This window comes from Lingula anatina, chromosome 10 (genome assembly GCF_051362555.1).
Source record: "Lingula anatina isolate TDL-2025a chromosome 10, LinAna3.0, whole genome shotgun sequence".
NCBI lineage: Eukaryota > Metazoa > Brachiopoda > Lingulata > Lingulida > Lingulidae > Lingula > Lingula anatina.
Window position 1 is genome coordinate 7,739,470 of NC_141776.1, and position 26,871 is coordinate 7,766,340.

General features: G+C 37.5%; 1 protein-coding gene across 1 annotated transcript; it reads left to right on the plus strand.

Moving 5' to 3' along the window:
• The first annotated feature begins 30 nt into the window (after positions 1-30).
• On the plus strand, positions 31-26,871 carry LOC147759492 (von Willebrand factor A domain-containing protein 8-like). Its single transcript, XM_086997463.1, has 34 exons — positions 31-54; positions 920-1,033; positions 1,418-1,546; positions 1,973-2,050; positions 2,323-2,483; positions 2,997-3,102; positions 3,531-3,698; positions 4,793-4,908; positions 5,197-5,306; positions 5,471-5,577; positions 5,904-6,052; positions 6,547-6,758; positions 7,187-7,306; positions 7,696-7,901; positions 8,450-8,601; positions 9,560-9,674; positions 10,340-10,478; positions 16,460-16,674; positions 17,294-17,401; positions 17,678-17,748; positions 18,164-18,289; positions 18,648-18,730; positions 19,215-19,363; positions 19,644-19,839; positions 20,143-20,224; positions 21,288-21,483; positions 21,848-21,956; positions 22,253-22,409; positions 22,880-22,988; positions 23,638-23,763; positions 24,202-24,360; positions 24,755-24,853; positions 25,107-25,345; positions 25,738-26,871. The coding sequence occupies exons 1-34, from the start codon at positions 31-33 to the stop codon at positions 25,844-25,846; spliced, it is 4,539 nt and encodes a 1,512-aa protein (XP_086853589.1). The 3' UTR covers positions 25,847-26,871.

Consider the following 26,871-nt stretch of genomic DNA (forward strand, 5'->3'; position numbering starts at 1 on the left):
AAACAACCCTTTTCCAGCTATCAATCATAAATGTGCTGCTCACAGTCGGACACAGTAAGGAAAAGGGTCCAAGGAGGAAGTTATCCAAAATAACTAGGATACCAATGACTGCTCTTATATTTAAGGTGGAAAATTTTATTTGCTGTAATGCTAAGCAGATCTCAGAAGTCTCCTTGAGTAAAGACATTGTACATGCAGTGAAGTGTGTGTGTGTGTGTGTGTGTGTGTTTGTGCACAAACTTGTATCAGGGGCGGATTTAGGCCGTCTTCTGGGTCTTTCGGAAGACGGTCAGATTTTTAAGTTTACATTGACGGGTATCTAAGTTTTTCTGTCGGAAGACGGTCAAAAATGGAGGATGGATTAACAAAGATAATTTGGAAGACTGTCAGAAAATATCTCTGGATCCGCCCCTGTGTATGCATAGGCATATTTGCCTGTGTGTGTTGTTTTTACTGCTGAAAGTGTGTGTGGAGAGAGAAAGTACTTCTAAATGATTAAATTTTAATGTTCTTGGTATGATTTGAATGAATTGTAATTAAAGGTATGTCTTCTTTGATTTATAAGCTCTTTAAGATTAGAAACATTTGTATTTAATAATTTGATAAATATAAAACTTTGTGTTTGAAAGCTTACTGCTGTGAATTAAAGCTAGAAGATAATACTTTATCATCCTTAACAGCTAAAGGCTTAGATTTGCTTGGTATAAATCTGAAAAGTTTATGAGCAGGGGGGAAACGTGTTGAACACGTCATTGTGTCTAGCCCCTCCCTCCAGCTGTCACTATTTGCCTAACCCCTCCTTCCAGCTATCACTCTGTGCCTAGCCCCTCCCTCCAGCTGTCACTATTGGCCTAGCCCCTCCCTACAGCTGTCACTATTTGCCTAGCCCCTTCCTCCAGCTTTCACTTTGTGATTTCAGAGGTTCAATATACCGCTGCGCCAGAGTGATGTCAACCATGTCAGCAAGGTGACCCTCCATAACAACAACGCAGAGGCCCAGATCAGTGCAGGGGGTGTCAAATATAACGTACAGGTAAGCAGGGGTTTCCAAAAATTTGGGGTACAGGGAGTCCAAATTACTGATCTGTAATTAGGTCGCCCATTTACAGGGAGCCCAACCAAGTCCCAACAGTAGACTGTGATTGGGAGTTGGGGGGGGGGGGGGGGGGGGGTAAGTTAATATGTCACCTAGGACAGACAGGTAAGCATATCACCTGTAATGTAATTCATTTATGTAGTTATAAGTTATAAGTTGTCATGTAAAATTTACATGGAAATGAGTGTGTCACATGGAAAATGAAAAATCCACAAATTGCAGAATGTGCAAAGTATAATTTAGGTATTTGAGTATAACAGAAGCATTTTAAGGTATATTTACAGAAATACACTGTGACTTCTTGTTTTACTTCTCTTTTAGGTTCCCAAGGGTTACAAGACAGAGCAGCATGTCAGTGATCACTTCATCCAGACCCCATACCATGACTCTCTGCTGGCAGACATGCTACAGTCTCACATGGTGAAGGACTTTTGTGTCATAGGACCTAAGGTGAGAAAGATGGAAACATCCCATTGTACCATGTAATATAAATCACCATGATAAGCTTAAGACAATTAAGGTGAGATCGTTTCTGAGAGCAGTTTGATGTCATGCCTGTAATCAGGCCCACCCAACTACCAGACTGGGCACATAAGGATCCTGATTTAACAGGTATATCAGACCACACTACCCATTTTCAAGGTGTGTGTCAGATCGCATTTCGGAATATCAGTCAGAACACCGACAGGATGAGCCCGCGGTCATCCTTCAAAAATTGTTCTGGAGTCTGGTAGTTGGGTAGGCCTGGTAATACTACTACTGTGATGTCATCCCTGTAATACTACTACTACTATCTATTAATAACTGCTATATGTCAACATCTGCATCACATTAGATGGGATGTCTATAAATCGTGAAGTTTTTCTCATATTTCAGGGGTGTGGAAAGAGTGCGCTGGTCAAGCAGTTTGGAGATCTCCTAGGTTACCATGTAGAACCCATCATGTTATATCAGGTATTTTATCCGACAGATACTTAATGTTATTTTGTAAAATTTAGGATATTAGCTTTAGGCTGGATTATGATGATAACAGTGAAAATGAAAATAGTAATTATTATTGATAATGTAAGTGCTTTTATTTATTAATGTCATGATATAGTTATTTATTTCTTACAACTCAAAGCAGTTAGATATTACAGTACAGTTTCTGTTAAAGACAACAATTGACACAATGAGAGATGTTTGTCAATTGTTCAGCTCTTCCAATTTCTGTTACTTTCACACAGGATATGACCTCACGTGACCTACTTCAGCAGAGGACCACATTGACCAATGGGGACACAGTATGGCGACCTTCACCTCTGGTGGAGGCGGCACTGGGTGGGCAGCTGGCGGTACTGGACGGGGTTCACAGAATTAATCCAGGGACGTTTGCTGTATTACATAGGTAAGTACAGGGTGGAATAATGTTGTGATTTTACGAGTTTCTCATTTTGCATCATGAGAGATACTTGAAAATTTCATCACTTAAAAATTATTTATTATGTGAAAATGCCTGAATCTGACATGGCCATATATTAGGTGAAGATCTTTTCAAAATTATCCAGAGGCCCATTTTCGAGTTTAACAAAATTTTCTAAGTGAAAAAAATTTTCTCAGCAGAGAATCGTTTTCTGAAAAAAATTTTTACTGATATCAAAGGGCAGTATATAATGCCCATTTTAAAAATGCTGTTGGTGCTCACACTGTAATGTAATATAATAGGATGGATCTCTGCACTTGACCACTTGACCGGCTGATAGGTAAGGACTCAGTATATGGAAGTAGATATATCAGTGTGTCAGGTTTCTATAATGGTTACTACAAAATATACAACTACTGGTCAAATAGTGTTTATAAAGCACATTAGTCAGTTATTACTTCCACAGTTTTTTTATTTTTTATTTATTTTTTTTTGAAGATTGGTCCATGACAGAGAGCTGAGCCTGTTCGATGGCACCAGACTCCTGCGTCAGGACAGGTATGACCAGGTCAAGAAGACCACGGGGATGACCGATGACCAGATGGCAGAGAAGTAAGTGGATATCAGATTAGGGATGATATTTTTACTGACTATTGGTAGATAAAATATCATTGGCACAGGTGGGCCCCAGGACCCCACATCATATTAAAAAAGGCAATCTCATCGCTGTCAGAGTAATAGTTATATATGTATGGTAATAAGAGACCATTATGCATATATTAAGATTCTGATTTTGTCATGTGTTTCTGTAATATTCATTTATTGGAGTTTAACTGTGTGTAATATCTTACATTTATTCTTGTTGCCTGCTTTGTCCACAAGAATTATAATGTAATTATTGGTGAATAAATGAGGCTTTTCTACTCCTATTTTGACTGGTTAATAATTTGTTTGTCTTTTCTATTGCATTGTTTCTGTTGCATTTGTAACGTAATTGTCAAACAGTTAATGTCTCCTTTTGCCTTTTTCAAGGCCATCTTTCCCATCCACCCAGCCTTCAGGATAGCCGCCCTGGCTGAGCCTCCTCCAGTGGGCAGTTCAACTGGTCAGTGGCTGGGGTCCGAGTTACTGACCATGTTCCTATACCACCACATGAGGGCGCTGACTGCTGCAGAGGAGACCCTGCTTATTAAGAAGATAGTAAGTCACAGTTTGTTTTCAGTGCTCTACTGTGACCTGTGATGTATATTTGGTAACATTTTGTGTATGTTTGTGTTTCTTCCTTTCATGCTGGCTGTTTAAGTCTTGTTGCAAAAAGAATTCAAACTTTTCTAGAGTGCTACTTAAAATTTGACTCCATTTAACATTTCAGACTTTTTATATGAATTTGCTTGAAGTTCAATATTGAGCAGGTTGCACAATATTGAGCAGGTTGCAGGTTGTAACTTGCAGGTTTTACAGGCTTAAAATAATCTTAAGGTCAAATGTAGTGAAATAATAAACTCATATTATAAATATTTTATTATGAAAAAACATTAAAGGCATTTTTGAACAAGAACACTACCTTTATTTATCACAAGGAGTATCCTGTAGAGATACAGAGTGCCAAACATTTATTTACTTGGCCAAATTTTGATCCCAATTATCTTATTTCTATTTATAACAGAATTTTATTTTGTGTCCTGTTCACCTGTAGGTGCCCCATGCTCCAGATATGACACCTCTGCTCAACCAGGGTCGTAGCCTGAGCAAAATGCCAGGGGGGACAGTAAGCGGACACGAGGGGGTAAAGCCCCCGAGGGGGGAGGGTGTGGGAGGTCCCCCTCCCACGGTGTGGAAATTTTTTTAAAACTATATGTAGGCCCCTATAATACTGCATTCTGGTGCATTTTAACTGTTATTTATTGCTCAATTAGAAGTCAGAAATTGCGATTATTTTTTTGCACCTCAAATCCCAGGGGGGGCAGCTGCCCCCCCTGCCCCCCCCGGAGGCTACGGCCCTGTCAACCTTACACACCACCTCAGGAGCAGCACAGACGCCACAGTAAGTAACAGGAACATAGAGGGTGCTTGAAACCAAGAGATAATTTTTGTACTTCTGTTGCACGTATTTAAGATCTTTCACAAACTTAATTGTCAGTAATGTTCCACAGCCTTTGCCAAGCTCAACTCATCAATATACCTGACTGTCAGACAAGATTGCCTGCAAGATTGAAATATTGAAATATTAAATGAATCATTCAAGAGTTAACTTTTAAAAAATCTTTCTAATTTATGTGACATTTCCTCCTCAGATGCAGTCTCTGTCCTCCTCCCTGTCCACACGACAGTTGTTGAGGATAGCGCGGAGACAGGCACAGTTCCCCACTGGCTGTTTATATGATGCTGTACAGAAGGCCTGTCTAGCAAGGTCAGTGAATGCAAGATAGTTTGTAGACTCATACTCGTATTTTTAAATTTATTGCAATTTAATTTCCATACATTTATTAAATATCTGCAGTAACTGAAAGATGTACATAGTTTTTTTATGTCTTACTTAAAATCCTTCAAAAAAAATTATAGAAGTTGCCAGATTAAGTCACAATTTACAATTATGAAGTATTTGTCAGAAACTTCCAGAAGAGATCTCTTAAATAATATCTTTTGCCACTCTGTTCTATATATGTGTTTAGTAGTCACTTGCGTTATTTATAACTAGGTTTCTTCCACGGCTGGCAAAGAACGCACTAGAGCAGGCTTTAGAGCAGTTTGGCATTGTTCCCATGGAAACCAGTCATAGCGTAGACAGCATTGAGAGGGCTGTCACATGTAAGTTGATGCTATCATGAATGTGTGACCATGAGTACCATCAACACAAGAATGCATGAAAACGTGTGCCTTTAGTTGAAAATACCTCACAGGATATAAATCTGTCACATTTCTGTACACCAAGCACACACACACATTTAAATATCTACATACTTCACTTGCAGGTGAAATAAAGGAGGGAATGTTGAGGATAGGAGAGACGGAGGCAGAAGTGTTCAATCCAGAGAATAAGATGAAGGTGCCAGATGTGCTGTTCTATGAGAATGCTCAGGTAAAGGAAGCTTTGGCACACCTAACACATTCAGAACATTCTCAACCAACACATTCAGAATATTCTCAGCTAACACATTCAGAAAAATTATCAACTAACACATTCAGAAAAATTCTCAGCTAACACAGTCAGCACATTTACTTTTGAATACTTTTGAAGTGTCAAAGGTTATGATTTTAGAACTTCCCTTTATAAATGCTTTTATGGCATTAAGGTTCTGATTTTATCTAAGGTGCCGTCAATACATGACAATTTTATGTCTGTCATGAAAACCATGTTATAAGACTATATGTTATCGGTAATATATGGTGATGTTGTGTCTGCAGCACCTGTCAATCATGGAAGCCATGTTACAAGACTATCTATTAGGAGAGCACCTGTTGCTGGTGGGGAACCAAGGCGTGGGGAAGAATAAGATAGTGGACAGGTTCCTCCATCTTCTGAACAAACCCAGGGAATACCTCCAGTTACATAGGTATGGGTCAAACTGTAAAAATGATTGTTTGGCATCGAGTGAACTGTTTGGTGTATTTGCTTTGAACTTGGACCCAGCTAAAAAATACAGTTACTTAGGAAATGATGCCGCAGATTGCTTATTACTATAAGAAGTGATCAACAAATACTATCTAATTGTAAGAAATGATAATGAGTAATGTGAGCATGTATCATATGGTTGAGTGTGGTCCAAAGTGAACTGTTTGTTGTATAAACATTTGGGAAGGTCTGATTACAGAACAAATGTAGTAGTGAATTGTTTCTAATTACTTTATTACTTTTCAAAATGATCAAAATGTCAAATATTCAAAAAGAAAAGTGAGACTTAAGAGCATGTAACATGATATATGAGTAAATACAATATATACTAACTAAATCTTCGAAAATAAATGGTCACTGAATCATTTAAAATGGATAAAGAAATTCGACTGCTGAAAATGTTGGTCTCATTATGGCTGTATTGTGTGTTGCCAGGGACACCACTGTCCAGACACTGACCCTCCAGCCCACGGTCCGAGATGGGGTCATCATCTACGAGGACTCTCCATTGGTCAGAGCAGCCAAACATGGTCACATTCTGGTGGTGGACGAGGCAGACAAGGCGCCCACACATGTGACCTGTATACTGAAGACACTGGTGGAGTCTGGGGAGATGCATCTTGCTGATGGGAGGAGAATTGTCAGCGGTAATTGGCTTACTTTTCCTAATATTTTATGCTTTTAATTGCTTCTTTATTCTTACTGTAGCAGTTAGCCATAAGAATCCCGCTCAATTCAACTATTGGGGACTGTTCAGAAGGAATTATGTTGACTTAGCTAAAGCACTAACTCCATGGGGACTCTTGCTGAATGCAATCAAATGAACAACACACTTGGTGTTAAGTAGAATACAGAAAAGCTGGTGATTTCATATGTACATTGGAAACGAGGAGGCATGTTAGCCTGTTAATCTGATTGCATTTAACGAGAGCGTCTGCAGAATTCATTTTCAACAGCCCCTGAGTCACATGCAATTATATGTGTGGTGTGTATATAATGTTAATATGTTATTGAATAGACACATTGTTCCTATTTTTATTTCATTTTATGGGTTGAAGTTTTCTCTATTATACAGCTGACTCAGGGCTCCCACCATCAGACAACTTGATAGTCATCCATCCAAACTTTAGGATGATGGTACTTGCCAATAGACCAGGCTTTCCTTTCCTGGGAAATGATTTCTTTGGTGCTATGGGTGAGTAGATGTGTATTTGGTGCTATGTAGGAATAGCTGTTCGATTTTCGTTTATTTTAAGGTATCTGTCCTCTCATTTCTGTTACTTAAATATATCATCATCTTCTTCATCTTCAGGGCCAACAAGTTTTACTGTAAGACAAAGGCATCGGAATGCTTTTTCCAGTGTATTCCGTCTATGACTTCCAGTTTTTTTTTCTTTACTCGTCTAACTCATTCTTCCACCTCTTACAAGGCTTTCTTTGTTTTCTGTGTTCCTATGCTTGGTGACCATTCTGTCAGGTCAATTGTCCATGTGTCACAAAGCATTTCTTAAAATGTTTGATAACTATTTATTAGCGTACCAGCTGACATGCAGAAGGGCTAATGTAGGACATATGCTATTTCAGGTGATATATTCAGTTGCCATGGAGTCCACAATCCTGACATGGAGTCGGAGATGTCCATGTTGCGTCAGTACGGGCCAGCGGTGCCTGACACCATTTTGAAGAAACTGGTCTTAGCGTTTGGTGAACTGCGAAGTCAGGCGGACCAGGGCCTAATAGCTTACCCATACTCTACTAGAGAAGTGGTGAACATTGTTAAACATCTACAGGTGAGACATAGCTTATCTTTACTCCACCAGACAGGTGGTGACATCTACAGGTGAGACTTTGTCATACTTAGCTTACCTACCTTAACTCCACCAGACAGGTGGTGACATCTATTAGGTGAGACTTTTTCAGACGTAGCTTACCTTAACTCTAACACAGAAGTGGTGACATCTGTAGATGAGACACAGAAAAAGTATTTATAATATAATTTACCCTGCATTGATATTATGTTTGATTTGTTTTATTCTGTTCTCTTTTAACAGAAAAAAATTAATTCTGTTGGAAAATAGGTTTTATAGATAAATTGTAAGAATATGGCATTCTTATCTAGTTAAATTTGCTAATATGACAACTTGAAGAAAAAGACAAAAAAACTTAATTTTACCTGTTTTCTGTATTTTGTCAGACCAAAGTGTGGCAAACTTTGGCAAAAATCAAAGATATAGAGTGCATTTGCCATTCTTTCTTCTTACTATGTAAAGAATACCAGTTCTTATATTGTGTTAAAGATGTGCACAGGAATTAATAATTGTAAAACATCATCTTCCAGAAATTCCCAGATGAGGGTGTAGCCAGCGTGGTGAGGAACGTGTTTGACTTTGACTCCTATAACCCGGAGATGAAGGAGACCATTGTGGAGACGCTGCACAAACATGGCATCCCAGTGGGGGCGCGGCCGGGAAACGTCAACCTGGCCAAAGAGTAAGAACTCTATGAAATGTGCCACATTTTGACTGTTTGTTTAGGGTCCAAATGGCGGACAAGACAGTATCACTTCACCAGGGATGTAGATCTTTGATATGTAATGGAGGCCTCAGGGTCCTCAGGGTCTTGGCCAGCAGTTGCAAAAAAAGGGGACGGGGTCTTTTTCTGAAAAAGTGGACCTTTGATCAATCACATGAAACGTTTGTGTTACCTAGAACAAATTTTACCCAGAACTTAATGCACAAAAAGGGCAGTTGTTTCCAACCTCTAACTGGCTACATGCCTGACCCGTGTGTCATCACACATCTTTATCTTTGGTGATTTGACAGAAGTCATCTAGAAACAGAGATGATTGACTTTTGATACACAGACACTGTATTAACAAACCTGGGAAATTGAGGACCAACTTTGTCCAAGACCTCAATCTTCTATTGTAACTGTTCAAGTAAATACGGTAACCATAAATTCTGGATGAAAGACTCACACACAATACTACACACTATATGAGCTCTTATTTTAATGGAAATGATAAGTTTTTATTAAGTAAAACTTATTAATTGACTATTATAAAACTAAAGCTTGTCTGGGTCCAGGAACTGTACATTGAAAATACATAAGTTGTTTTTAGCAAATGGACAGTAATACTTTTTTTATCAGAAAATGCTTTTTTAAGTCCATCAATTTTCCTGTTACACACAGTGAAATAAGTGAAATAGAGTAAGTAGTGCATGATATATAACTGAAGGTCTTCCTCTACAGTGTAACAAGGGTTAGAATAGTCAGCAGTAATATTTATAATGTGTGAATATTTTAAAATTAAAATGTCAAAGTACTGTGAGACTGTCTGTGTGAAACCAGTGTACTCTTGGTGCACGGATTTTGTATAGATGAATTATTTATTGATATCAATAAAGCCTTATCTCAAAGTAAAACAAGTGTTCTGTTTTTCTTATAGTTTCCCTCTGCCGCAGTTTGAGCTGGCGGCCAGCTGGAAGGTTGCATTCAAGGGGACCAGGAAGGGAAGTGGTCTGATTAGTTTACCCGTCAGTGCTAAACCTCTCTCTGTTAAGGTAAGATTACCCCCCCCTCCCCCCCCCCGAGCCTCCTTGTGGCTGGCTTTTTACATGTGAAGAAGAGATGTGCATTCAAGGTGTAAAAATCATAAGTAATGAAAATATATTTAGGCATTACTAAAATCTGAATCTATCCCATTTCCCATGGCACTCCAGTTTATATCCAGGCATTTGTCTTTTGAAGGCCTTTTTGGGAAATTAAATGGCATTAAGATAAATCCTCCATGAAGCAAACTTTTGTCCATTTTTGATACTTTTCATTTCTTGGACATTGATTTGTTTTTTAATTCACATTACAATAGCCCATTGCATTTTGCAGACCAGTTTTGAAATTTTGGTCAAATTCATTTTTGTTTCTTACAACCATAAGCATGGACTTAAATTTTAAAGTTTTTGTTTTTGCTTGATATAAAGATAATATATAGACATTTTTTTTTTTATGACAGAATGATTATCAGTCCGACAAGTAGTTGTCATGTATATCTTTGATATTTAAACAGTGCATGTATGATAATCTTCAAACAGTTTCTGTATTTTATTCTCTTGTAGAAGAAAATGTTATAGAATTTTTATTTCCTGTAAGTAAAAGACCAAATAAAGAATAAAAAACTACTTCTGGTCTTATAAACAGAAGTCAGATCAAAGTTGTTATCACATTACAGGGTCCTGTAAGGTTCAACATACAGTCCCACCTCCTAGATAAAGTAGAGACTCGGTCCAGTCATTTCAGTGAGCAGTCGGTTTACTGGCAGCTACCTCTACAGGACGCTAACATCGTGGCAGATGTTGCAGTTACAAAAGGTAAAAATTAATTCAAGGTTGGCTGTTTATGTGTAATCCAACTACTATGTAAGTGACATCCTTCTGCCATCCTTTGTTCTTGTTTTTTTTTTCAGTGGGATAGTTTTCTAGTAGAAAGTCATGCTCTTGTGGTATCTGGAGTTTTTTGGTCAAACTACCTATATTTTGTATTATTTTCTAATACCGGGCTAGACGGGCTGCAAACACATGCTTTTCATCTGATGTAAAGATATCTATATGTGTGCAGAGAACGTTCAAAACCTTTTTTTTGACACCATAGATGTGTCACTTTATTATTTTAAGATATTACATTTCAAGTTAAAACATGCAAAAACATCTAACGAAGATAATCAATATCTTTTTTTTTTTTTTTTTTTTTTTTTTTTTTTTTTTTTTTTTTTTTTTTTATTCAGTAGCAAATAAATATATAATCTTACATTTTTACATTTTTTGACTTATGAATCGCACACAAACACCCACACACACACACACACACACACATTTACATACTTTCTCTCTCAGTAAAAAAAAAAAGGTTGTACAGTTACAGTATTGCATAAACGGGTAGAGATTGACAGTTCATGTTGTTAACATTACAATTGAATTCTAAGAGATATATATCATCAGCTGGTTGCTTGTCAATTAAGTTGTAATATGCGATCAATATTTTCCCATTTTCTTTTAACATGTTGTTGTTTTTGGTCGGTATACATATATAAAGAATATAAACAAATATTTCTGTAATAATTAACGTATTGTCTGGTTCCTTCCCATGTTGGGATTTCTGTTTTCGTTCTACATAAACTAATATATTTTTTAATTATTAAGATAAGTAGATAAAAACCTTTTATGTCATATGATTGCACAAGCCCGAGTATAAAAATCTCGGGAGATCTATCAATTACAATGCCTAAATTTTCTTTTACGGAACAAATGACACACGTCCAAACATTCTGTACATGAGGGCAATCCCAGAACGCGTGAAGAATAGTTTCTCTGGCAGCATTACAAAATTCACACTGTTCTGATTCTTTTTTAGAAATTTTCATAAGATAAACATTTGTACTAAATATTCTGTGATTTATTCTAAATTGAAGTGTCTGCAGTTTCGTGTCATCTGTTTCTTGGAAGGGGGATCTAAATATTAGTTGCCAATCGTCATTATTTAAGGATTTTTTAATATTTTCGTGCCATTTACTTTTACTTTTGTTGGGTGATATAGTGTGGCCTTGGAGGAATTTTCTATAGAAGTATCTGGATGGTTTGGTAACTTTTTTAATCGAGTCAATTATTTCGTGGAACACGGTTTGTAATTTTCTTCCATTAGTGGAGATAGTTTTACGCCATTCAGCTGGTATGCTCTTTTGAATACTCAAGTATTCCAGAAAGTTTGCGTTTAGGTTGAATTTTTCGTTGAGTTCCTCTAGAGAGAGGAAATTTCCAACATTATTTATAATATCATTAATGTAGAAAATACCATTTTTGCACCATCTTTTATGGAAGATAGTTTTTTCATTTGTTTTAATTTTTGAGTTTTTCCATAGTGGTTGTGATAAGATTTCTTCTGGGGTTATACTGGGGTTTTCCTGAATTTCACTCAAAGAATCAATAACATTTTGCCAAAAGGGGTTATTCGTTGCTTGTAGCGTTTTTAATCCACCTTTGGTCAAGGTCCATATTTTATTACCCCCGATTTCAGACAGTTCACTGAGAAAGAGCGCTTTCCACTTGCTTTTGTTTTCTTCGTCCAAAAGTCTTTTTAGCCATGAAAGTTTTAGTGCCTTAGTAAAAAGTTTTATTTGTGGTACCTTAAGCCCTCCATTTTCGTAATCAGACACCATTGTTGCTCGTTTTATTTTGTCTCTTTTCCCATTCCAGACAAAGTTAAATATGATTGTATCTATAGTTTTAAAGATATGGTCTGAGGGGTTTGGCAGGGCAGTTAGTATATGCACCAAGATAGGAAATATCAAAGTTTTAACCACTGTTACCTTTCCTATTATTGAAAGATTTCTCAAGGACCAAACTTCAACGATATTTTTTATTTTTTCAATTTTTTCTATAAAGTTAATTTCCCAATGGTTACTTTTTTTCAATTCGTATTTTATACCAAGCAACTTAAATGCACCTTCATGATTCCATTTTATTTCTTTTTCAGTTTTGATTTTTTCGTAACATCCTCTCTTGGCCCCAATCCATATTGCTTCTGTTTTTTCGAGATTGGCTCTCAGGCCCGAACATTCGGAGAATGCAGTGATTAAATAGAGGACCCTGTTCAAGGAGAACTCGTCGTCTCCCAGTATAAGAGTTGTATCATCCGCATAAGACGTAATAAGAAACTTCGTATTGTTTATATTAATTCCATTTACGTCAGGGTCAGTCTTAACTGCGGCCGAGAAAATTTCTAAACAAAGAATAAAAAGATATGGGGACAGGGGGTCTCCCTGTCGTACACCCCTTTTTACCATAAAGAACTCCGAAAGATGGCCGTTATTTTGTATTGTAGAGGAGATATCAGTGTATAAGGTTTTAACCCACTGTATCATGGTGTGACCGAAATTAAAGAAGGATAAAGTTTCAAATATAAAGTTCCATTCTAAGGAATCAAATGCTTTTTCGTAATCAAGGAGAAGTATTAATCCGGGAATTTGTTCATTTTCTGTTCTTTCTATTAAATCATATACCAGTCTGGTGCATTCACCCATGAATCGGCCTTTTACAAACCCAAGCTGTGTGTCACTTATCAGTTTTTTCAAAAAAAGTTTCATACGGTTTGCAATGCAAGCTGAGGCAATTTTATAGTCGACATTTAGCAGTGAGATTGGTCTCCAGTTATTTAAGTAGTTTTTATCTTTGCCCGCCTTAGGGAGACAAGTTATAAGTCCTTGCCTCTGGCTTATTGACATACATTGTCTAATGAAAGAAACGTTAAATGAGCGTACAATAAATTGTTTCAAGTCGGACCAAAAGAATTTATAGAATTCCACTGTGTATCCGTCGATACCAGGCGATCGGCCATTCTTCATGTTTTTTAAAGCATTATGACATTCTAGCGTAGTAATTTCTTTCTCCATATAGTCGCGTTCCTCATCTGTTAATTTATTAATATGGGGATTGTCATTTCTCATAAATATCTGTCTGTGCACTTCAGTGAGTTCCGTTTTATCTGAAGAATAGAGGCTTTCATAGTATCTTTTTTGTTCCTTAATAATATCATTCAATTTTGTCACTTCTGTCTTATCAGCTTTGACTAATTTTGCAATAGTTTTTTCGGTATAATTTCTCTTTTCTAAATTGCAGAAGTATCTACTACTTTTTTCTCCTTCCACTTTCCATCTGGATTTTGTTCTAATAATTATACCCTTTATCTTCTTTTCTCTAAGTTCTTTCAGTGACATTTCTAATCTACCGATTTCGTCTCTTACACTATCATAGTCCGGATGTTCAAAAAGTTGTTTTAATCGGTTTTCTATTACTTTTTCTTGATTATTACGTTCTTTCTTTTTGTAGGCCGAGTATTTTATTGTTTCTCCCCTGATCATTAGCTTCAGTGTTTCCCATAGGAGCTGATCGTCTATACTATACTCAACTTTTTCTACATCGCCGGTTCCATTGACTTTGTACTGGTCTACAACGTCTCGTATACATTTTTTTACTATCTTTATATATTCTTTGTCTGTAAGAAGGCTGTTATTAAATTTCCATGTTCCTGGTCCGCGTTCTTGGTTTAAAAATTTCAATTCAATCGTTACTGGAGAATGGTCTGATTTATAAGCAAAATCAATTTCTGCCTTTTTTAAATTATTCTGTAGATCTGAGGATATTAGAAAATAGTCTAGTCTAGCCCGTTTATGAGATGGCCCAAACCATGTATATCTTTTTTCTAAAGGATGAAGTTCTCTCCACACATCCGTCAGATCAAAAGTATACATAATGTTTTTTATGGCTTCATTCGACTTCGTATTATTTTTATGTAGATAATTCAGTGTATCCATTTCATATTCCAAAGGGACATTCCAATCACCTGCAATGATAATTGAAGTATTATCTAAAAGCTGTAGTCTATTTTGGAGATTTTTAAAGAACGAGGGCTTATCATTGTTAGGTCCATACAAGGCAACTAGCGAGACTCGTGTGCCTTGCATAAGGGTGTCCAAAATAAGAAAGTTTCCTTCTGGATCTTTTATCTCATTAAATATCTTATATTCAAAGGTGTTTCTGAAAAGAATTGCCACCCCCCTGCTATTTGACTTGTATGAGCAGAATCTGACATCTGCGCCCCACTCTTGCCTCCAAAGTATTTCGTTATTCTTTGTGCTGTGAGTATCTATTAAGAATGTTACGTCATATTTTTCTCTACTTCTGACAAAGAAATCCCTTCTTTTAATTGGGTCCGAGGATAAGCCCCTGCAATTCAAGCTACCTACTTTAATCGAGTTCATGTTTAGATATTGAGGACGAAAAGTGTAGCAGAATGTTTATGTTGGGTCATTTGCTCCGTGCCATCAACCATCCAGACAAACATGTCAAACTTGGGATTTTCTGCCGCATATTTATATCCGGCAGAAAATATATTACGTTTTACAAAAAGTAGAATTATGTATACACAAATGTTTGATATATACTGTACGGTAGTTGTGCTGGTACACATAAGTATCAACCTGATTCTCACTGATTCATTTACGTACGCACACCGACTTTCACTCGCATTCTCGTTTTCATACATACACACACCAGTTTGCATCCTCTTCAGACATCTCAATTCAACGACTTGGTCATTTATCCATCCACAAGGGTTTCCGTCACACATAAATCCATTCAATGTTACATCAGGAAAAAAAAAGTGTGTGATGGACTCGATCAAAGACACACATATGTATGTACAACTAAACGTGATACATAGCAAAGACAAACATGTCAAGTAGAAGAACATGCATAAAAAGACTAAATACATGTCCCAATTAAGGTCACACAACAAACAAAAATAGTAATAATAACAATGGACATGTTAGGGTTGGCTATCTTAGTTAGATACAGTCGGCTACTAATACATGCACTTGTATAGAAGACGAACATACATTGTACTAAACCAGAAAATAAAAATTAAAAATAAATAAATAATAATAACAATAATAATAATAACAAATGGGTGTACATGTACATTAGTTAGGTTATACTGAAGTAAGAAAACTTGTAATAATAAAGGTGGATAACATATAATGGTAATCAAATGAAAATGAAATAAACATACTGAAGCTGGACATGTAAGGTAATATTATTATATGGCAAGCCAAAAAAAAAACATAATGAAGGCGGATAACATATGATGGTAATGAACTGAAAATGAAATAAACATAATTAAGCTGGACATATAAGGTAATAATAAGGCAAGTCGATTACAATTTTTATACTGTTAATGTCACGTTCACAGGCTAGAGTGAAATATTTACCTAAGAGTTCGGCACTTGCTATCGGGGAAGTCATCACACAGCTTTGAACCTCAGCTGGTATTTTTCTTACAAGAAAATTATGATAGCAGCGAGTTGTTATTTGTATTGCTAGTTACCTGGCTTGGCTAGTTTTTTGCTGTGTGAGGACCACCCGACATTCAGCACCGACCTCCTCTTGCTCTTGCTAGGTCTGTTCGTTATTCTTCTCCACTCAGTCTATTCCTAGATACAAAAATCAGACGTGAATATAAAGGAGATGAGTGTTCTATTATTCAGCACCAGTCGTGCATGTGTTGGTAATCGTATGTCATGCATATGCTGAGCGCTATCTATTTGTAACGAGAGAGATCAATATCTTGTGCAAAGCTGTCACCATAAAGACATTTGAGGTGTGAAACAAATTCCTATACTTCAGTGCTGGCTGTACTTGTGTACAAATCTGTATTATACATGCAGATATTAAGTTTACATTCAAAAGCTGAGAGTCTTGTAGAAATCTACTTTGTTTACATAACCTGTCAATTGTTTAAGGTGGAGTCCGCGACAAAAGGCAACAAGAGGATGTCATCCATATTGCCACAGCACGTCCCATCAGGCTGTACACCATGAAACCCTCCAGCAGGTACATCAGCTGTATAGACCTGTACGATCTGTTCCCCACCACGCGGGGCATGTACACCCCCAGGGTCAGGGTGGCCCCCCTGGGGGCGTCACTCTATGATACTGTGGTCCTACATGAAGAGAAGGTAAGCTGAACAGAGATTTACAACCTTAAAGTGAAGTTTTGTTCTTCCTTTGTGGAGTCCATCATATTCTTTAGGTTTCTAAGGAGAGAATATTACCCATAAGACAAGGCATGTCTTTTCTTCCTCCACCCCCACTCCCTCAATTACACCCCCCATGCCCCAGGGTGACATGATGTCATGACGTTACAAAGCCATGGTAAAAGAAATTACACAAAGGGATTGAGCATTTTATGAGGGCCTCACCAAAACTGTCTACACGGTTATAAAAGTCTATGGGGAAAACTTGAGAATTTCATCACTGAAAATTAATTTTAAAATGCCTGAAACTGACTCGTCCACATTACGTGACAAACTTTTCAAAATTATCAAGAGGCCAATTATCAAGTTTGATGAAATTTTCAAAGTCAAAAAATTTAAATTCGCAGAGAATCTTCTTCTGAAAAAATTTCCAAGACTGACTAAATTTTCAAGTTTTTACCATAGCCTCTAAATCCTTTCTCAAGGCCAGTATATACATGTAGTAATTCTTCCAGTTAGAACACAATCTGCTGTCTCATTTGACACAATCTGCTGTCTCATGACAACAATGTACACAATGTCCATATTTCCATTCTTCCAGAGCAATGTATTACTGAGCGTCAACACAGAGACGGGAGATGTGATGCGTCTGGCAATGGACTCTCTGCTGGAGACGGCAAGCCATAAACTGTTTGGACGTTCTGAACAGGTGAATTTATAGAATAGATTCACTGCTGGAGACAGCAAGTCAAACTGTTTAAATGCTTAGCATAGGTGAAATTATAAGAATGGTGATGGATAGAGAAAGAACCTTCAAATAATGGAATGATGGTATTTTTGGGTACTTAAAGCCATTTTGTCCACAGCAGTTGATCTGTATTCTCTCTCTCTCTCTCTCTCTCTCACATCATGTATTACTCTATTCCATACTACAAATTCCCTTTTTGGGCAGATTAAATTATCTTATTTATCTTCTGTTCTCCAGGACATGTACACGCTGTGCAGAAGTCTCTCAGGAACTCCAGATGGTTTGCTGATCTTGTACAAATTGCGCAGGTACTTTGATATTTGATATTTCAAGGAATGGTTTGAGTTGCTGTAGTTATTGTGTACAGTTCAAAAATGAAGTCAAATATCATGTATTAGTTATAAGATAATAATTATATGATTAAAATTGACAAGTAAGATTTCACGAAAGTGTGTAGTAGTTATGTTGGTCTCTTTGTGTTTGAAGTTTCATTATGCCAGTCCTCAATACAGGTATGTTGCTAGGAACCTTCCCCATTCTTGTTTATTATTATTATTATTATTATTATTATTATTATTATTATTATTATTTATTTATTTATTTATTTATTTATTTATTTATTTCTATCAGAGTATTGAGGGCCATAATATGTTGCTGAGCACCTGTCAGAATCTTAGTTAATAATATTATTATTATTATTATTATTATTATTATTATTTGCAGTCAGAGTATAGAGGTCCTCAATATGTTATTGGGCACATGTCACAGTATCGCTGTCCCCTTCAAGATAGGTGCTGTCCACCCTGTGGCCGCTGACCAGTGGATGGTCACTGAATATGACAATAACAGGTGAGTGATACTTAGAGAGAGAGAGAGAGAGAGAGAAAGGGAGAGAGGGGAGGGAGGGGAAGGAGAAAGAGAATTATATATATATATATATATAGAGAGAGAGAGAGAGAGAGAGAGAGAGAGAGAGAGAGAGTTAAAAGGAGAACTGAATATGATACTATACCAGAAGTTTGCTATAATTGTTGTCAAAGTAAAACAAGAAATAGTTTCTTTTAGGTTAAAGGCAAAATGTTCAAATAGTTTTTTAATTATTTTTCTTGGTCTTAAACTAATATATATGTATATATATATATATGGCAAAATGAGTTGTGTTAACATGTTCCTATTTCACATGATTTTTACAAATGTCTCCTGTCAGGAAATACATGTTGAGGAGTTCTGGAGAGGGAAGCAATACAGAGTACTTCCTGCACCCAGTCACCGAGGAGGACACAACTGCTGGTAACTATGGCAACTGCCTCTTAACAGCCAATGTTGGGGGCACACTAATGTCAGGATAGTTTTTTCTATGTGTATATTCAATATTGGTGCAATCTGTTACAAAATCTTCAAAATTCTTTTAAAAATCTTAACAGCAGATTTAAAATGTTGACTGCTGGCCAGTAGATTGTTTTGTCACCAAGTCCAGTATTGGATCAATTTATTTTTACAAAGTATAGTTTTAACATACATAACAACCCAATGTAGACTTATAGTGCTCCAAAGATACAGAGATACAATTTGTTTAATGACATTGATGATAGTAATATTCTCTATCCTCATGTTGCATCATCACACTAAGAAATATTCAAAAATGGATGAAAAGATGTGAACTTCATATGCTTTATATTTGTGTATTAAGTATATAAGTAAGGGTGGGATTGTCTAGGGGGAATTGTCCAGATACCTCATGTCAGTATTGTGATCTCTGCTCTGGCATCCAAAGGTGTCGGAAGATTAGAACTGATGTCTACAAGTCCGCTGTCAGAGGCCAGTTTGAGTGCCGTTCTAGGGACGAATATCAGCTCTGAGAATAGAGTCCTAGCTACTCCTGCCACCTATGCTTCTGTGGCAGTAGGACTGCCAGATCTTCATGTAAGTAAATCGTATCGGCTCTAAGAACAGAGTGATAGGTACTGCTGCCACCTATATTTCTGTTGCAGTGGGATGGCTAGATCTTCTTGGTAGAGTGCAATAAAGTTGTATACAAAGAATTGCAAAGATAGACATTTGGCTTAATCTTCTTTTTGTCTTTATTTGTTTTCTTTTGCACTAAGGCAGCAGGAGTCATGGTATGTTATATATTTATTTAATATTTTTGTAGCACTAATTACGTGCATATTCAGAAAATCTTATATTAATACATATTTGGCAGTCTATTGAAGTATACAGTGCCCCAAGACAGCCCTCTAGCAAGGCAGAGAGAGATATCGGGGGAGACTTCATGCTTCAGTTGCTGTCCAAGCCTCCCACTCCTAATGCTGACTCCAAGATAGCGTACCTACCAGAGTGTGGCCAGGTGGTCCGCAGCATGCAGTACTGGCAGGTGCCCAAAGAGGCAATACCTGAAGGTGAGTGGTGACTGGTGAAAAAAATGGTACCTGCTCCTTTATGACACCTGTTTACTTGTGGCTGAAAATGAGATTTGTTTGCCTGGAGAGAGTAACTTTTGAAAATTTTGCCAAATTGCCCTTTATTTAACCAGTTGATTGATTTGGTTTTATTGGACTCTTAATGGATAATTTGGTATGGAAAATTTTTTTCTTGCCTTATAAACAAAATTTTTAGTCCATGTACTTCAGTAAAATAGAAGTTTCATAATTGGCTGAGACTCAAGAGTAGTTACAGTATGGTTGTGTTTTCTATGGTACCAGGTTCCACCCAACAGATGGTCAGTGGTTATCTGGAAGTCACAGACCCTGTCAACCATGTGCTCAGATATATACCTGTACCAAGGTAAGTGTCACCTGGAAGTCACAGACCCTGTCAACCATGTGCTCAGATATATACCTGTACCAAGGTAAGTGTCACCTGGAAGTCACAGACCCTGTCAACCATGTGCTCAGATATATACCTGTACCAAGGTAAGTGTCACCTGGAAGTCACAGACCCTGTCAACCATGTGCTCAGATATATACCTGTACCAAGGTAAGTGTCACCTGGAAGTCACAGACCCTGTCAACCATGTGCTCAGATATATACCTGTACCAAGGTAAGTGTCACCTGGAAGTCACAGACCCTGTCAACCATGTGCTCAGATATATACCTGTACCAAGGTAAGTGTCACCTGGAAGTCACAGACCCTGTCAACCATGTGCTCAGATATATACCTGTACCAAGGTAAGTGTCACCTGGAAGTCACAGACCCTGTCAACCATGTGCTCAGATATATACCTGTACCAAGGTAAGTGTCACCTGGAAGTCACAGACCCTGTCAACCGTGTGCTCAGATATATACCTGTACCAAGGTAAGTGTCACCTGGAAGTCACAGATCCTGTCAACCGTGTGCTCAAATATATACCTGTACCAAGGTAAGTGTCACCAGGAAGTCACAGACCCTGTCAACCATGTGCTCAGATATATACCTGTACCAAGGTAAGTGTCACCAGGAAGTCACAGACCCTGTCAACCATGTGCTCAGATATATACCTGTACCAAGGTTAGTGTCACCTAGAAGTCACAGACCCTGTCAACCATGTGCTAAGATATATACCTGTACCAAGGTAAGTGTCACCTGGAAGTCACGGACCCTGTCAACCATGTGCTCAGAGAGAGAGAGAGAGAGAGAGAGAGAGAGAGAGAGAGAGAGAGAGAGAGAGAGAGAGAGAGAAGTAGTGCATATTGCTAGACTACTGTAGATGGGACAGTAAGCCTTCCAAGAGAAGTACTATGAACTTTTGACAAGAAGGGAATTTTTTCTCAGGCTGCAATTTGTAGTGTTTTTCACTGAACTCTCATGTTGGTCCCTAACTGGTTGCAACTCTATATGTATACATGTGGTTTGCATTTCTCTTGTAGGCCCTCCATGAACTCTCTGCAGTACTACCCCTGGTCTGATGTCGACATTGTCATGGCAACCATGAGTAATGATGGCCTGGTAACTGTGGACCTGACGGGTATCGTACGTCTCTGGGAGACTGCCCCTGCTCAGTTGGCAAGATCCTTGGATCAGTGGAGGAAGATGATTGGCTCAGGAGAGGGAAGAAACTTGCAGGTGATTGGCTGATCATACCATTTTCAGTTTCACAGATAGGAAGTACAAGTAACTTAGAATACTCCATGTCTTGCTGTATTTGTTTCTTACCCAAAATTTGTTGCCAGCAATCAGTGGGATACAGTGTTTAATTCATTTGCTGATAACTTTGTCTCATTTATCTAGAATCACAAATTATTAGAGAAAATGGACATTGAAATATCAGTCATTTGATGACTATTTTTACACCAATAAATGACTTATAAACACCTGAAAGAATTGTAAATGCTTTTTTGTGAATCACTTTAATTGTTTGGTATGAAAGGTTTTAGTCAGAAGTCAAAGTACTATTTGAAGAAATCCCTAATAATATATGTCTTTTCAGATTACCCGTGAACGTGACAGTGGTAAAGATGTGGAGGGCCCAAAACATGGCAAGGTGGACCCTAAAAATGCTCCCCATGTCGGTGGAAACACGTGGGCGGGAGGGACTGGTAAGTGCCAGGATGTGGAAGTACAAATTGTTAACATATTCGACAGGTGTTCAGTCATTGGTTATAAACTAATACAGAAGATTGTGTTAGGTGTGACAGGACACTGGTTATATATTTTAGTTGTGACAGAACATTGGTTCTAAGTTAGGATAGAAGATTGTGTCAGGTAAGACAGGAAACTGATTACAAGTTACCAGGGAAGAATGTTTTTTGTTAGAAGACATTGGTTATTAGTTACCTGAGAAGATTGCATTAGTTGTGACAGGTGGTTGTGACAGTCTCACAATTTGTTTCAGGTGGAAGAGACACAGCTGGCCTGGGAGGGAAAGGTGGCCCATACAGACTGGATGCTGGCCATGATGTTTACCAGATCTCAGAGGAGGAGAAGGAGGCTGTCCCTGAGGAAGTAAAGAGGGCTGCCAGAGAGATGGGACAGAAAGCCTTCCAAGAGAGGTACTTGGTTATTTTTTTTCTACTGCATCAAAATTTGTAGTGTATTTTAAAATCTTGCTAGATATGTTCAATTTCAGCTATTATGCTGCATGACCAACCTTTTAAAATTTCTAAATGCCTTTTGCCTCTTTTACCTTCCAAATTGTACTTAATACTAACTAACTCTTGTTTTTTTAAATTATGCTTTCCATATATTCATGTCTATCCTTTTTTAACTCTGCATGCTATGTGAAGTATAAATAAAAAGAACCTCAGAACATAAAAAAAGGTTCGAATGAATGGAAAACAACACCCCTTACACCTCCAATTCCACAGCCTCATAGATCTGTCATCACTGGATGAAAAGTAAGATCAAAATTAAATATACTTCTACTGAATGATCTTTAAGTTATGCTGGGACAATAAGAAAATATTCCAGTACAGTTGCAGTGGGAAGAACTGGTACTTATGACTAATGTGTGCTGTTACAGGCTTAGAGAAATTCAGATGAGTGAATATGATGCCAAGTTTTATGAGGGCTACAGCAAGGCAGTGAGAAAGCAAGTGCAGTCTCTCAGGGTTGTCCTGGATAGTTTGCAGGTAATGTAGCAGGTGGTGACACTTAGATATTGGTCAGCATTATCTGCAAGTAATTTTCAATACCCAAGTATTTGTCACATTGAAAAGTGTGCATTTGTACTCCTAAAGCCACAGTCTGTTAATTCTAAGTTCCTTAGGTCTCTCCCACAGTCACATTACTAATGGTGGTAATCTTTATTTGTAATTGTATTCCATGTTTCAGACTGTTGTCTCACCTTACGCAACCACAATGCTGTTCCTGTGTCTCACCTAACACAATCATAATGCTGTTCCTGTCTAACCTAACACAATCACAATGCTGTTCCTGTGTCTCACCTAACACAATCACAATGCTGTTCTTGTGTCTCACCTAACACAACCACAATGCTGTGCCTGTGTCTCCCCCAGCACAATCACAATGCTGTTCCTGTGTCTCCCCCAGCATAATCACAATGCTGTTCCTATGTCTCACCTAACACAATCACAATGCAGTTTCTGTGTCTCACCTTGCACAATCACAATGCTCTTCCTGTGTCCCATCTAACAGCATCATGTTGCTGTTCCTGTGTCCCACCAAACACAATCATAATTCTGATTCTGTGTCTTACCTAACACAACCACAGTGCTGTTCCTGTGTCTCACCCAACACAATCACAATTCTGTTCCATAGGCCAAAGGCAAGGAGCGCCAGTGGTTGAAGAACCAGACTTATGGAGATCTGGATGATGCCAAGCTGATAGAGGGACTGACGGGAGAGAGGTCCATTTATAAGAGGAGAGGAGACAAGGAGCCAGAGGTAAGAAGCTAGTCTGTAAAACTATGTGTGTGTGTGTATGGCTCTATTCCCATAGATTTTAGATCGATCTATCCCCGCGGGGAGTCTCACTAGATTACTTTCAGATAATCCGACTTAAATGTCTGTCCCGCCTACTACAAGCTGTAAGAGGGTAATTAACTTTCGTGTCCACCCGGCTGACAGCTATTTAGCGTGAACCCCCAGGGAGTTAGGTCGATCTAAAGTAGGTCAATCTAATCTGTGGAAATGGGGTGTATGTTTATGGTTGTGTGTGTTTGTGTGTGTGAGGTATTTTTGTGTGAGAGTTTGAGTGTATGAATGTGTGTGAGTCGGTGTGTGCATGTGTATGAGTGTTTTTGTAGCTGTGAAGCAGTGACTCAATTTAAAAAGCTCCCTTAAAGTTATGATAATAAACAGGAAGTGTTGCTTTTATCACAGCAAGGGAGTCCTCAGCAGAAGCCAAAGCGTCTCAAGTTAGTGGTGGACGTGTCAGGCAGCATGTACAGGTTTGACGGCCATGACGGCAGACTGGACAGAGAGATGGAGGCCGTTACCATGGTGATGGAGGCCTTTGAGGGTTATGAACATAAGTTCAAGGTCAGATCAGTTTCTTTAATGAAAAGAATTGCATGACGTGTACTTAATTGTAAACATATGTTTCTTCATAAATTGAATTATTTGTTTATTAATATTGTTTTTTGTTATATACTCAATACAGAGAAACAAGAAATAGACATTTCATTCTGGGATAGGTACTTCTGTATGTGATATATAAGGTGTTTTCCCACAGTATATGTCTGGTGGCCAATAGTCCTATGTCAATTATGATACATATATTTCAGTATGATATAGTGGGTCATTCAGCAATAGTTCTATATAAATTATAATATATATTTCAGTATGATATAGTGGGTCATTCAGGAGATGGGTACAACATCCAGTTTATGTCAGGAGGTCAATAGTTCTATATAAATTATAATATAAATTTCAGTATGATATAGTGGGTCATTCAGGAGATGGGTACAACATCCAGTTTATGTCAGGAGGAAGGGTGCCAGCCAATAACAAGCAAAGACTGGACATTCTGAAGGTTAGGGCACTTTTTGATACAAAACTTGTATGCATGAAAAGATAAATTAGATTTCATGTGCACACAAATATATGCCAACACACACCACATACACATTTTTGTTTGGGCTGCTTTACTCCAGTAGTAGTACATACTCATATTAATGAAGACTGCAATTATTGATGTAACACTGTTTGTTTTTAGAAGATGGTTATTTGTGAAATTTGGTTAGTTTTATAGGTGAAAGTGGCTGTATGCCTTATTTTGCTTGCAGACAATGGTGGCTCACTCCCAGTTCTGTATTAGTGGAGATCACACGCTGGAGGCGACAAAACACGCCATTGAGACCCTGGCTGAGGAAGAGGCTGATGAACACTTTGTGATTGTTCTCAGCGATGCCAACCTAGGGCGTTATGGGATAGGCCCAAAGAGTTTTACAAATGTCTTAATGTCGGACGATAAAGTGAACACGTTTGCCATCTTCATTGGTTCCCTTGGTGACCAGGCACAAAGGTTGGCAGCTTTTTATAACTGATATTATTATGGGATGTAGATTATCATGTCAATTGTAGAAAAACAGTAATAGTATTCATTAAGTTGTTGAGCTTTTGAAAAAACATTGAGGATAAATAAATGTGGAATGTACCTCATACTGACTACATTTATTTTCAAAGATTATACTTTTATGATGTAAGGATCACATAGATATATAGTTATGCCTGGAAATGTACCCCAACCATGATGAATATTCCTATGTATAGAACAATGAAATAATATTGGGTGCACAAGGTGTAATGTTTGAACATAAAATCTGAGAAGACACCCAGCAGATTCCACAAATGATTACAATTTTTTATTTCTTTCTTTATTTTTATAATATACATATTTATTTTGCAATTTTCCAGGTGGACAAAGCAGCTACCCTCAGGACATGCCTTTGTCTGTATGGACACAAAAGACCTGCCTCAGGTGTTACAACAAATCTTTACATCTACCATGTTATCCACGCGGTGATGATTGCCTCAAATATTACAAATATTATTATTATTATTATTATTGGTATAACTGTTGCTGTGCAGCGCCACCTGATCATTAGCGTTTCTGTGATAACTGTTCACATGCTGAAAGATGGCTTCTCTTGACTTCATGTGTGAAGAAATGCACCTAAGAGACATCTTGTGTCAAATGTGGCAGTACACGTTTAGCTACTTGATTGTTACAGTATTCAGTGTTGAAAATAGTTTCATGGAACTTCAGCTGCTGAGCACAGAGGGTTTGGATTAAAAATAATTTCAGGAAATTTGATTACTTGTCATCAGCATCCCATATCGTGATCTTATTTAAGATTACCAGAAACTTGATCAATATAAATTTAAATCTTGTATCTAAAAAGTAAATTGTTAGAGCAACTTCAGTCAAGCCTGTGATGTGTATTTATGATCCTTGATTTGTTTTAAAAACTAACACTTTTGAAAACCAAGGAAGTTTTTAAATTATGATAATTTATTAGACAATGAAGAATTGTTAAGGAATGGGAAAGTTTTCTATTATTGTATTTTGCATGCCAATGCAAGTATCAAAAAAGTAACAAATATAATTGAAAATCACATTTGTTAAGATAATTCCAATATGTGGTTGGCAAGTAGATGGTTAGAACAAAATAGTGTTTGACGAGGGTCCCATGGGGGGGTCACAATAAATACAACTTTATTCATATCTCACTGATTTATATCTCAATTTATTTATTCATATCTCAATGACTGCGTTTCATGAAGGGCAAAGAATATGGTGGGAATGCTTCATGGATCACACTCATTAATATGAATGTTTCACGCATCTCGGGAATTAAAAATATACCTTCACAGATAACGGAAATACCCAGTGGGACCCTCTTTTAGTACTGGGAGCTAAGATATAATAAACGGATATCAGATCTTAGCTGGGAGTTAGAAAACTGTAGAGAGAGGTGTTGGTTTCAGAGAGATGAAGTGTACAAGTAATCAATGATAATTTATTCAATAGACGAAATAAGTAATATC

Coding starts and splice junctions, on each gene's coding strand:
- LOC147759492 (XM_086997463.1), top strand. CDS start 31: ATGTGCTGCTCACAGTCGGACACA. Junction 20,225..21,287: donor AGATATATACCTGTACCAAG/GTAAGTGTCACC, acceptor TTTCTCTTGTAG/GCCCTCCATGAACTCTCTGC. Junction 22,989..23,637: donor TTGTCCTGGATAGTTTGCAG/GTAATGTAGCAG, acceptor TCTGTTCCATAG/GCCAAAGGCAAGGAGCGCCA.